This window comes from Amblyomma mixtum, chromosome 1 (genome assembly GCF_055824585.1).
Source record: "Amblyomma mixtum isolate Tamu chromosome 1, ASM5582458v1, whole genome shotgun sequence".
NCBI classification, from domain to species: Eukaryota; Metazoa; Arthropoda; class Arachnida; order Ixodida; family Ixodidae; genus Amblyomma; species Amblyomma mixtum.
This window is the reverse complement of record NC_143012.1, coordinates 322,366,754-322,380,700: the sequence shown is the minus strand read 5'-3', so window position 1 is coordinate 322,380,700 and position 13,947 is coordinate 322,366,754. Positions and strand designations below refer to the sequence as shown.

The 13,947-nt window shown below is 44.9% G+C and overlaps 1 protein-coding gene across 1 annotated transcript in view; it reads right to left on the bottom strand.

Annotated features, from left to right (window-relative positions):
• LOC149372709 (cell adhesion molecule Dscam1-like) overlaps positions 1-13,947 on the bottom strand; it is an 87,465-nt gene that overhangs the window by 31,254 nt on the left and 42,264 nt on the right. The window contains exons 5-6 of the mRNA XM_089567261.1: positions 3,216-3,371; positions 524-862 (exon numbers count right to left, since the gene is read on the bottom strand). Of these exons, the coding sequence (XP_089423387.1) occupies positions 524-862; positions 3,216-3,371 (495 nt within the window). The remainder of the gene's footprint in view (positions 1-523; positions 863-3,215; positions 3,372-13,947) is intronic.

Genomic DNA, 13,947 nt, shown 5'->3' with positions numbered 1-13,947 from the left:
ACAATTCTTTTTGAACTTATTGATGCGCTCGTGACCCAAGCCTGAACCCCAACATGACTGTCAGCATTATTGATGTTCATGACAGTAGCTATCCGGCTCCCCCGACATGAACACTTTTTTTCTTTCTTCTACTCGCTCTCCTACCTTCTTTCTCCACGCTGAAATAAAGGGTCTCAGCTGCATTTTACTATAAGTGGAATATGTTCTTGTTGGTTTTATGTGGTTTAACGTCCCAAAGCGACTAAGGCTATGAGGGACGCCGTAGTGGAGGGCTCCGGATAATTTCGACCACCTGGGGTTCTTTAACGTGCACTGACATCGCACAGTACACAGGACTCTAGAATTTCGCCTCCATCGAAATTCGACCGCGTGGCCGGGATCGAACCCGCGTCTTTCGGGTCAGCAGCCGAGCACAATAACCACTGAGCCACAGCGGCGGACGGAATATGTTCTTGTGTTGTTTTGCGTCAATCTCCTCGTCGAATCAAAGTCAAAATTTCACTGAGTAGTAAGCGATGTTCACCTGAGACAGAGAGCTCTGTGTAGGCGCTGTCCCGGCCAGCCGAGTTGGTCGCTACGCAGCGATATCTGCCACCATCCTCGACACGGGCTGCACGTATCACCAGCACCGATCCTCCTGGGCGAACAGACACCGTGTCCGAAGTCATTACAGGAATTGCGCGGTCGCTTCCGCTGGCGTCTGCTGCTGCGCTGTCGTGTCCGCGGTTGGTGAGACGAGACCAGGTGTGCGTAGGCGATGGGTGTCCCTGGGCAACGCAGGGAAGAGCAGCTTGTGCTCCCCGCACCACTCGAACCAGTCTTCGCGTCTCGATTATCCGAGGAGCAAGATCGCTGACGGCTTCTGAAAATAAAACGAGAAAAAAATTACGACAAACTAGACCAATGTTCTCTTAAAATATTATAAAAGCGTCAGCGGAAAATGGGCACCGGTGAATGTATTGATTTAATAAACGAAACATGGCCACATAACGATGTTTGATATAATTTTGAGGTGGTACAGGCAGGGCTCCCGTATTTTTGGAAGCGGTTACCCGTTTCCAAGCTTAGTCCATCGTTTAATCACTTCGCTTGAATATTTAAAAAAGCAGAAATTGTGCGCAACCTTTTAATCAACTTCCGAAAGCCATTCCTCCCACATCTCCAGTCGCCATTAAAGATGCTTCTTCCTCTCGTGTTTTCACGTAGCTTGTTAAGCGCAGTTTCAATTTTCGCCGCAGAAAGTGCAAACACTTCCTTGTCCTCCTGCTGTGGTGACTCAGTGGTTATGGTGCTCGGCTGCTGACCCGAAAGAGGCGGGTTCGATCCCTGCCGCGGCGCTCGAATTTCGATGCAGGCGAAATTCTAGAGGTCCGTGTACTGTGCGATGTCAGTGCACGTTAAAGAACCCCAGGTGGTGGAAATTTCCGGAGCCCTCCACTACGTCGTCCCTCATAGCAAATCGCTTTGGGATGTTAAACCCCGTGAACAAACAAACAATAAACAGACTTGCTTGTCCTCATAATACTCTAATGGAAACATGGGCATCAGTTCACAGTTGACTCGCACATAACGAAAGACATATAGGCCGAAATGGCAAAACTATTCGTCGTGCTGAAGTAATTCTGTGGAGACCCTGAGCGTTGCCTCGAACTCCCCACTAAAAGGGGTGGAAGTTCATTTAGGTCATGAATTTTCGCACTTTTTTAGTTGTAAAAACAGGTGCAGTGACGAATTTTTTCAGAAAGTCTTCTTGCTTCATGTTACATAAATTTTTTTCTGCACACTACAACGCGGTGCTGAATCTCTGCTGCGGAAACACGGTTTTGTGTGCGAGTTGTCAGCATCAATTTACACAGCAGGGGTAATGCTTGTTTCGCTCTTTAATTTTTTTAGTGCGTCCAATTACTTTTTCACTCATCATCAACACAACTAGAATAATTTATAAGCCTATATATAAGACAGTATTTAAGCCCAGTGTTATACACTGTCGTATTCTTAGCTGCAACAAATACCGCAAAAAAAAAGAACTCGGCACTTCCTTTTCCAATTACTCTGAAGCCCTAATAGCTTTTCTCAAGCCGGCCGTTTTGCCAAGTTCATGTCCGTTTCATTCTGAGTGCTGGGACATCTGTAATAACAAATACGAAATAGCTTCCAATGATACTGTATCTAATGCGTTTGAAATGGCACAGAAAACCCCGGACTAAGCGAACGATGCTTCACTGAGCGCTCTAGTCTGAAATCCTATTGGACTTCGGCCAGGAACTATAGAGAGCCCTGTTCTCAATACCTCCGATCTTTCTAAGTCATATATTTAAAGCAACCACTCTAGTGGATCCGCGGCGCTGAATGTCGTGAACGCAGTACGCGGCTGATTGGCTCCGCTCTTCACTGCTCTCACGAGGAGGGCACTCCACGTCCTGTAGAACAGCTTGGAACTCTTGCGCACCAAGTACTGATTAAAAGACACTGCCATGGACAGTGCCACAGAGAAGGGCTTTCGAGAATGAGACGAGCCATCGGAGTTCTGTCAAAGCATTTCTGGGAAGGCCCGAGGCACTTTTTCTCGTTATTTTAGAACTTGAAAAAGACATCGATTTTGTTAGTTAGTGCGACAACTGCACTGTTCTATTGTGTTGGCGCTATTGAGCTCCCATTTTCATTGGGATAATTTTTATCAGGTTTTTAAAGCTCGGCTCAGCATAGCTGATAGCGCACATTAAGTTCCGTTTCTTGAAAGGACACTGAGGACCGCGTCATGCAATCATTTTTCTCAGTGAAAATCGATCGTTTGTCTGGCAGCAGAATACGCTTTTTTTTTCTTTTATATCTTATAAAAGCACCGCTTTCTCTGCGACTTGTCTATTTATGATTAAAGCGTGGTAGCCTATCAATATGGGCCAACTAATTCTTGTCGCAGGATCCATTTAATACATCACCCCATGTGAAGCACGAAAGCAGTTTGTCCTTCCTGCGTTAATATAGCCGAGAAAGCAGGAGGAATAACTTAAGTCGACCAAGATCGTTGAGTACGCGGGAATGAAGACACAAAACCTACTTACGTTATCAGTGAAGGTCTTAAAACATAACAAGAATGGAGAAAACGAAAGACAGGAATCGTCAGCTCATACTGTTTCCTCAATTAAACTGTGGCGATGTCCCATACCATCATTTTGGTAGAGTGAAAATAAGGCGGAAGCTACGCTGTAACCCACCGGTGACGACAATCTTGCCGGCGGTGTCGCTGAGGTGAATCTGGCCCGTGACGTCGTTCCGTGCCCGGCAGCGGTAAGAGTGGAACGCCTCTGAGGCTGTGGTCTTCCACACTACCAGCTCGCCCGTTGGCAGCATCACGTAGCGTCCTCCTGCTTCTGCAGCGGAAGAAAGGCGCTCCAAGTTGCAAACAAGTAGCCGTTGCATGCCCATTCCTATCTACAGTCCAATTGAGCAACTGGCTTAGTTGACTGGTTGAACGGATTTAACAACTGGGGTACGTACGAAACAGCAGGACTACTGAATGTCTTTGGCGACTTGTTCAGACATAAAAATGATCAGAACTCTTTCGGTGGCGCATTCAAAACAAATTCTCAACTCGGTAGACGTTAACGCTGATCTCTGCGACAGCAACGAACCTGCCAGTTAGGCCTACAAGCCCAAGCAGTCGAAGTTAGCCAGTTGCTCAACTTTAAGGGGGGAAACCTGAAAGAACGTCTCTCGCAAATATTTATTTTTCGTTATTTGCGCAGTAAGTATCAAAAGCACAATCTGCAACAGGTAATTTAGGCGTTCCAGCTCAATGCGCAAAGCTAAAGCATCTATTTAAAATAAAAATATATACATTTACAGCAGACACTATAGAGGAGTGACTGGGAACAAGCAAACTGTGCAACTTTACACGACAAGCCAGTAACTGTGCTGGCGTTTTCTTTTTTTTTTTTACCGCGTCCAAAAGTGGGTCACCGTATAACACTGCCTTCATGCACTGGTCAAGTTGCAGATGTTCCCAAGACTGCTACTCTTCAAACCTTTCCCTCTTTTCCATTTCCTTTATAGATGTATTTTCTTCATTCCGTCAACTCCTCTTCCATGCTCACGCTTTTAAAGAAACACCCTTTATTCCTGGCAGCCTCTCTTCGATTGCGCCAATGGCTGCGACGAAAACCTCGCTAGTTGTAAGAGCCGATAAAAAAACGGGAGGCTGTAAAATAAATTACCCGCCTCATACCGATCGAAACGAGCCGATCGCACTGGAAGGAAGTACTTCGGAATCTACGACCGGGTGTAGCGTGGAGACAGTACCCACATAACCTGCACAAAGACATCTGTTGGGTGCGCGAAAGGTTCCGGCATTGCGCAGTATATTTCTTTTTGTTGAGTTAGCTGCTTTAAACGCATCGGCTTAGTTCAATCGTCGCTTTTTTGTAATCTTTGTATTGGATCTATAAGACCCACTTGAGCTTATTATACCGCGCCTGTTTTTAAAAAATATATATCGATTCCTTTACCTCCAGTGAAACATCTTTATGCAATCTCGTTATATCCGAGCAGAACTAGCCTTTCGACATGAACTCTTTGTACTGAACTCTAATATAAAATAGCGCGATTGGCCATTTCAGCATACCTGAAGGCGCGCAGCTTTTCTTTGCGAACCTCGATAATCTTTGCTGCTGCCCGCAAGTACGTAAACTCATGCTTAACATTTAACTTTACGTGTTATGTATGTCATGTCATGTGAAAACAGGTTTCCATATGTTGCTTCTTGTCGATGACAATATGAAAAAAAAAAAAAACAGGTTTAAAACTTTCCTTTTTTATACTAAAACCGAAAAGGTTTGAGTGTTTTCTAGCTCTAGCAAGAATATTTGTGTAATGTCATATATTTAGCGTTTTTACAGTTCCTTTCGAAAAACCGCACAAGCCCTTTGCCGAAAGAGTTATCTGCAGTCAGGCTTTCCGCCTTACGTACCGCTATGCGAAGCAACTTTCGGACATCCATTGCTCGCTGTTGCTTTCATAAGCCGGTACGCGTGCATCATTTTCATTGCCGACAGCCCTTCCTGTGACTTCATGCGGCTGTGATAAGACAGCAGAACATCTGCTTTGTAAATGCGCAGCTCTGTGTTTAATAGCGAAAGATAAACGCTGCGCTGTGCTCTATTCCTCCGCGAGCTCCGACTGCTGACGGAGTGCAAAATCATTGGGCGGTGGGATTACCAATCGGCAGCAGTGGAGGTTTTTGCAAAGCGCTGATCCTACCCATGACGTCGTCAGGCTTGCTAAACAGGCTGTGACACTGCATCATGCTCGTTGTTGCCCTGACGTCCTTCCTTCTTATCCTACCACTCTCTTTATTCCTTCTCTTTTATATCCCCTCTTCGGTTTACGGCAGTAAACCCCATTCCCCTTCCCTCCCCTCCTCTTCGCTTCCTTGAAAGCGGCCGCTCCCAGACCCACATCTGCTTTGTCACTCGGTCCAGCATGGGAAACGACGATTTGGCAAGTAGTTCAACGCGAACATTTTTGGTTACCATGCATCACGTGACCGGCTGAGGGCAGCTCTGTTTTTCCCGGCCCAAACTCCTGGCACAAATATTTGCATAGCAGCACACAAAAGGTTTTAATACGACAGCATTAGAGCCCACATTCAGCAAAAATTGTGGTGTTTGTTGTAAAATTCGCTGGTTGGTTGAGAGAAGTCACCTGACTTTGTGACGTCATCACAATCTGTCCACCGTGGCAGGTGGCAACCGGCCATCGCATTGAGAAGTACCGTGGTATGGCGTTGTCATCAAAACCTTTCCACCAGGACTGGTGGTAACTGGCCTGTCGAATGGTGGGCAAACTGACCACCGTAGCAGGTGAATGTTAAAATAATAATTGGCAGAGAAAGGTCACGCGACCTGGTGACGTAGGCACAACCTGGCTACGGAAGAAAATAGTGAGGGATGAGAAGCAAGAAAAAAATGGAGAGAAAATTCGGTTAGAACCAGTTCTTCGCTATCTTCCGCTTGGGGGACACTTGGGGAAGCAGAAACCCCACAGTAGCGGCAATGGGGATCTATAATACTATCGCATCCCACTGTTAAGATTCATTAACTGTCCTCCAAGTTTTATCGCTAGTAGTTTTCTTGAATTTGCTGCTCAAAGGCTCACATTCGGCTCTCCGTGGTTCTCGTCTACAGACAATGTCTGATTTTTTTTTTAACTCATCTTTACGACCTAATCTGCAACTATAAAACGTATTGCATGCAGCTAAATGACTCTGATTCTCTTTTACTCACACACTGCAGCAAATATATTTATTATTTAGTGTTAATTTAAATGAAAATAAGCCTACAAGAATTTTCTACCGGCACTTAATTAAAACAGAGTGGACATGCCTTTTCTCCTTTTAACTTCAAATTCGTAGTATGTTATTGTTTTTCAGTCACTCTTATATTGCTCCCGACATGTCAGTCGACACTTAAGGAAGCTCGATTGAGTGCTAACTCACGTAAGGCATTCATGTCTGTGCCATTTTATGATTAGCTGTGAAATACAACAAATCAGTGTCATGATATGCTAAGGCGGCTGTTATTATGATGAGGCTGAGCGCCCGTTACAATAAAATTCAGTATAATATCTTACACTCTTTCTAATTTCACCAGTAAAAAACCCTAGCAATGATGCCGGAATCTCCAATCAATGGCCTTTATTTATTTCATTACTTTTGATCATGGCTCTTCCTTTTTGTCTGCGCACGCTCGTATTCCTCATGGATACATCGCGTATGGCTGGAAACAACATTTCCCGCGCAACAAAACAAAATACTTACAGGTAGAAAAAGTGATCGACAGAAAGGACACACGTAAAAATAGCTTACAGCAAGAGCAAGTGACCTGCGCTAAGTAAACAAACATGTCCAGTTGAAAACGCGACACAAAGGTTCCATCGTCTCTGAGTGGATTACAGCCAGCAATCGGAGCGGAAAGTGTGCTGAAGTAAGCCAGAACATAAGCTGGACAGGAAGCGTGAGCAGCCAGCAGCGTACCGTGAAGATGTCAGCAACAGAGACTTCCTTTACAGAAACCCAGAGCTAGGAGAGAGAAAAAACATATCCTGTCATCCGCCAGACGAAAACAGGTAGCGGCAGAGTGTTGTTGCTTTTAATCGATTGTTCCCTTCCTCTCCACCGTTTTTCATACAACATGGAGATACACTTTTTCCGTTTGTTTACAAAATTTCAGCCCGGAACGGCAAGTGAGACGCTCTTGTTCGCAAATAAGTGCTCGCTTCAGCGAGTGGATATAAGTGCGCTAAGTAAGGCAGCAGAAAACAAAACTTAACGAGAGCTTTTCAAGTCCTCAATATTTGTACGCCTGCGTGAAGACATCGTTGTTTTTTCAGCTCATGAAGAAAACACTCTAAAATGTTTGCTCGTCAGGGCCTCACAGAGAATGCCTTCACGCGCCAGCACACACGACTCCTTCCGCTGCGGGTTTCGGCGTTTCTCGGGATTTTATTTCCGGTAATTTCGAACCGCTTGCCTAGTGGTGAGACGTTGCCAAATGTTATTTTAACCTGTGTTTGCTCAAAGCAATCGCTAGAATTGCTAGGAATTGTTTTTGAGCTTCAGGCGCCTCAAAAATACGTACATTTCCTTCCAATATGAAAGAAAAAAGACGTTATTTCTATTTTGTCGTTTCGCTACTGATGCTCAAAATGACTTTTGGGTACTATACACAAAGAGGAAAGCTAGTTATAAAACGAAAAACCAGCTTGTAACTCATAATTATGGAGTAAAAATGAATTGAATGCTTCAACTGTTCCCATTCATATTGGAGGGGCCTGTATGCACTTTGGCACGCATAAAAAGAAATGCCATACATTATGCACCTGGAGATTAACAGTGATCCCTTGTGTTTTCATTATTTTCATGCTATTTTGTCGTTCCAGCTCTTATAGGTGTCGCGGTGGTAGTAGCAAATGTCGGACGAGGTGCTGATAGTGTCGCTGCCAAAGCGTGCGTCTATAGGAAGAAAGCGTCTTGACGCTTTGGCACTGGTATCGTGAGATTTAGTATCCAGCTGAGCAGCACTAAGTCAATATCGGTGATTATTAAAACCTACGCTTTAGTTTGGCTGCATTACGGACGCTAAATAATTGTTTATTGGTATGACAACAAAATTGCCAGCAGCAAAAACTTCTTCGCCATTGACACCAAATTCTGCGGAGTAAGTGCTACAAGTGAGGTTCTTCTGGTATTTTTTTACGGTGTGTTTCCGTGCGACGATGAATTTTATTTACAGCGCGCTCCTGATAAGCCAAGTATAACGGTTAGTTTGTCCCCCGAGTAGGTTGCTCATATATAGGTTGAAATAGAAGGGGGAATGTGCACTACTGTTTAAAGCGGCAGCCAGACGGATATTTGAGCTTGATTTAACACCTGAAATTAGCAATCTAAATGTTTTTTCGACTAGCGGTAGATACGAAAAGCACCATGATCGAGTCAGCCGACGCCAGGTCTCTGAAATGTTTACGGCTATTCAGCACTTTGCGCATTGCATGCGAGAAACAGAAACACAGCTGTAAAATTTGCGCCATTCATCTAGCCATGCATTTCTCGTTCGCGGGTGCCGAAACCACGTTTTTAATCTCAATATTGATTACTTCAAGCTGATTATCGACCCCTAACAAGCACCTCCAATGTACTGAACCGCCTGCGAGGCTGACATTGACGCCAGTATAGCGTCTGTTTCTGTTCTTTGTCCCTTAACTGGATCCTTTGCGCTACACATATGACACGGGATACCGACGAGCCCAAGCATCCCTCCTTTTCAGCCAAAAAAGAAATATATATATATATATATATATATATATATATATATATAGGGGGGGGGGGGGTGAAGATCGGACGCATCCGGTAGAACATAAACGTAATTCGGTACCGTGTGTCAACCGAATTACGTTTATGTATATATATATATATATATATATATATATACGTCCGCCACGAAATGTCACCGATGTTAAATATTGCGCCTCATAGTTTTTAAGCATTGCCCTGCTTTCGCGTAGCTGCGTGCGCCTGAACTTTAGCCCCTATTAATGTGATTCACTGCAACAGGCGTTTCAACAGAACTCTGAAAAGAAATTACACTCACGACGCTGCTCGCGGCTTCTGTATTATACGCTAGAAACACGGGCAATGGGGCTGAAGCATCGTACCAATCGCCCCAACCCTCTTGATCTCCGGTTTTCACACTTCTTTGTTGGTTTCAGAAAACACTCGTTTTCTTTTTCGAGATTTGATTCGTGCATATTGAAAAAGCACGAGTATTCTCATTTGTTACACGCACCAGCGTGCAAGCAAGCACTAAAGCAGTACGGTGGACTGCGGTAACCCCCTCCGCGGAGACAAATCACTAGCTCACTGCTTTAGAAACAAGCCGCGTGGCGCCGCCACGGTCGCTGGAAAGGCTTAGTATTGCGTGCCCGTCGCAAACTGTTTCAGGTTAAATGAGAAGCAAATATACAGGAATCCGTCATAAAATAGTAGATATAAACTTGAATTTTCCCCCAAATTCTGCTTTTGAACGGCCAAATTAACGGGTTTTCCTTATCTCTTCTGTAATTCGAAGCCTGCCTATTGTGCTGTTTTGTGTGCCGCTCTTCGCCAAAGCATAAAAATAAAGCGACTCGAAGGCGTTGTCAACGCAGTCCAACATTTAAAGGAGAAACTACGCGCTATCAGCTCCCCGCCCCCCTTCCCCCCTCTCCCAGCAGAGCTAGTGCGCAAAAACGCCATTTTCTGTTTCCTCTCTGTCTGACGTCCCGTATGCACGTTCGGATGAGCTGTAAATGAGCCGCTTCTGGTTGTCCTCCGAGGCTGCAGCGATTCCGTTTTGCTCGCTCGAACGCAAACGAGCTCTGCTATCGTGCGAAACCCACGACGGGGACTCCCTCAAAAGCTGCGCGCCTCGTTAAACGAGGCGAGAAAACGTTGCCGCGCGCGCGCGTAGGCTCGGTCATATTTCTGCAGTCGGAAACTGCCCTGAACTTATACACTTCGTGGTTTGCGTGCCTCGCGGTGCGTAGCGCTATCTTCATGGACTCTCCTCGGTGTTCCGTGGAACATGTCTGAATGAAGCGAATGTAACCGAGTCCCCGCAAGAGGTTCTTCCGCCATTGGCTCAACTGTCCCCACACACTCCGCCGTTGCGAATGTGGACTTTGATATAACGGACATAGCAGACATGATGGACATAGAGTTACTATACTAATTACAGTTCCCTAGCCCCTAGTTTAGATCGCTGCGTTTTCTGCCAGGTACAGTCATATAAGATGGGTGCACGCTTGCTGGTACCTGATGCATAATACGCTCGTATCTTCATGTCACTTTCTTCCGCGTCTTTTGAGCGTTGTTTGGACGACCATACTCTAAACATTATAGCCCCGCACCACCTCGCTGCCTTTAGTGCTCCGCTGTTCACGATTTTCCTTTTGTTCGAATATTCACACAAGTAGCTAGTATTAGTAAAACCTTTCTCTTTCACAATCGGTTCGGTTCGGTCACTGTTCGATTTTTAATCAATTCGGCAGCAAGGCTGCAGTATTCTATTGGATTCGGCTTCAAAAGAGGCACTATCCCCACACATCTACTTCTTTAGGACGGAGATGCATAAACAAGACTGCAATGCAAGCGCTGTCTTGTTGCAGCCGTTAAGTGCATTTCGATGCATTTCTTTTACTTACGTTTTTCTTTTACGCTTTGTGCTTTTTTTTATATCTGTTCGTCGTATTTTGCTCAGCATCATGTATTGTACTCTATGACGACATGTTTGATTACGCGCTGATAACATGAGCGACGAGCATTTCATACTTTTTTGTTGTTGTGATTTAACATTCGTTGCGTATTTGTTTTTCTTAATTCCGTGTTGTTGCGTGTATTACTCTACTCTTTCTTTCATGTGTTCATGTAATTTGCTATGTACTACATTTTTATTTTTGTATCGTTCGGCATATTCTGCTAGAAAATGTTCAGAATGTGACGCCCCCTTACACAACGCCCTACTGGCTTGTAAGGTATTTCAAATGAAATGTAATTTGAGCGGACCATGTAAAAAACTTCGTGCCAGGGCTTTGTGCCAGTTAGCGTACGTCCGTTGTCCAGAAGTATAGCTTGAGGCAGGCAGTTTCTCCGCTCCGCGAGAGTGTTCTCCGAGCGATTACAGAAGCAAGCTACTAAGATGAAGCTCAAACGTTCTGTGCACGCGTTCAGCTGATGTTAAATTTTTAATAGCACCCAGAAGCACTTGTTAAAACACTAGAGCTTTCTCTGATCTCGTAAGCGTACAGCGGGTGTCGCCCGCTCATATGTTATCCTCTTGTGCATTTAGTTTCCTTCAATCAAAAACCGCCGTATACTGTCGCTTTGCAAATCTCACCGCGCTACGTTAGGCGCTCTTCGTCGCACTGAAACCTGAAACATTTGAAGGCAATTGGAGCGAAAGCATCCAAAATTGCTCGAGCGCGATAGACCAGCTGGTGGTTCAAGTAGGTGCAGAAGCGAAAAGGCGAGGCAATAAGAACGAGGTTACTTAATTAGGCGACGGTTTCTTTCGGAAAACGCACACGAATTCAAGTGTGTCACAATTACACTTACTGCGTTGCTTACTTCTAAGCACTAAAGACATAAAAAGGTGGAAATGAACAGAATCTGAACGGGCAGGCATTCCGAGAATTCGGAGGCACATCGGTAGCACTGCTTTTATCATTGCGAGAAATATGGAGAGTGCCAGATGCGTTGCTTGCGCACCAGCCTGGGAATCTATAAAAATTACATTCTTTACACTCTCTCCGTTTTTATGGGAAAGTACACTTCTGACTAAAGCGAAAACGAAGGTTGATGAGTAAAATGGCAGGTTCTTGTATTAGTAGCCTTTTGTAGAGAGCAAGTCCATAGATAAACCTTTTGTCCTTACTCTAGTGCGCATACGTTAACTCAAGAAGAGTAATCGCGTATTTTTTTGTCCGTTGAAATCGCAGTTTCTCTTTGGTTACGCGCAGGCTCGCAGTCACAGAAAATAACCAGGCATCTCTCATGGCTGAGTTTAATAACTTTCTCGCGTGCTAATTTTCTCGTGAGTATACTTCATCTTTCCTGGCGCATACATAATGGCACTCTGAAAGTTTCTATCAAGTCCACGTCACTGAATATATCTTTACCCTCCAGAGCTTGACATTTCATTCGCAGATGTCACTGCCTCCTGTCGCTTGATTAAAGACGCCCGGAGCGCAGCGCTGTCAGGCTTGTCGCGCAATTTTATTCTTCTTGTTTCTGTGACGCTGTTCTTTCCCGTACGCTGGCCGTCATATTTCCCTCTTTTCTCCTCCCCATCGTTGCCTCACAAGTAATTAATCCTGCATATTATGCACCTCGCGTCTGGGTCTGCAGAGGCAGACAGCATATCAGCTATCACATGCAGCCTGTTCGGAGGCGGGAAGATTGGCACACGTCATCATGTTGAATCAATTACGGTTCCGCTACATCCTGTTCAGTGTAACACGATAAGTTTTAATTGATGCCAGTCTGTTACTGCGAACCTCGTTTTTCAAGCATAAAAAAGGGCTTATCAAAAAAAAAAATAGATCTCGCTGCTCCGGCCGCAATCTCATGGCGATAGTTGGTCTCGCTGGTAAACCCGCGTGATGTTCCACGTTCAAGCAAGCTACTGACGCAAAAAAAAATGATAAGAAAGGTAAACACATTGTACATGCTAAAGGATTGCCTCAATCGCAAACTCGGTGGAATGCCTTACAAGCGTGATATTAAAAACTTAAGAATTTTCCACAGCACTGGTGTAAGAGATATCAATTTCATTCTTTTTATTGTATTCACTTAATATAACCCTCACAAACAAACATGAAGAGGACCGCCTTTCGTAGTACAATACAGAGAACACAAAACCTACCTCCTCTCCACTAATTATATTTTAACCGCATATTATCTGGGGAAGTGAACAAATCACTATTTGCTTTAGGACACCTCCGTTATTTAAGCTAGCGCTTTTTCATTCGCGCACAAAAACACGGGCTCGAAATGATCATTCAAAGATGTAAAGTATGGGCTGAAGGACGTCGGTATATGTTCATAACTCCTTTCTGCCGTGAGCACATTGATTTTTTTCTTATTTGATGAAGAATTGCCGAAGCTCCTAATCGTACAGTATACATCAAAAGGTTGGTGTTGGTGGCGGTGATGATGATGCCTACGATGATAGTGATACCATGCTCCCCAAGTGATAAAAGCAGTCCATTTCGCATGTGCAGCCTGACCGCGGAATCAGACTGATAAAGTGGAGCGGCATTCCCAAGGCTGCTCCCGTGCGTAAGATAATATATGTGAGGTCCTTCCCTTAGTTCTTGCTGCGGCCGCCTTCCGTGCGCTGACGAACCCCAAAAGCCAGTGAGACGACTGTCTGGGCAGTCCAAAAAAGATTCTCAGTGAGGTCTTTAACCGGCAGGGGTGGCTCGGCAACAGATTCTGTGCCCAGTGAAGCCAATGCCTAGAGAGTTGTGAACCTCTATTCACTTTCCGCTTCCACGGTTACACTGTAATACTAATGATCGAATTATAATCACCTCAGCAGACGCCACAGATTTCACACGCACATTTATGTACTGTAGACCGAAACTGCACAATGCATGGCAAGGTTGCGGCATCGCATGCTGCGTATGTTGCTTTCATTTAACTGGCGCGCCTGCCAGAAACAAAACAAATTTCCACACAAAGCATGGCTTTATTATTTCAACTATCACTGCAGTTGTGCTGATAACTCCATCACCATTATGACCTAAATCGCGTGTGCGCTGCGATAGCATTGCACTACTTGGCGCCTAGGCGCGACGAACTTCCGGTCTGGTGACGTCACGTCCAGTTTAGTTGACGGAACTTCCGGTCTGATG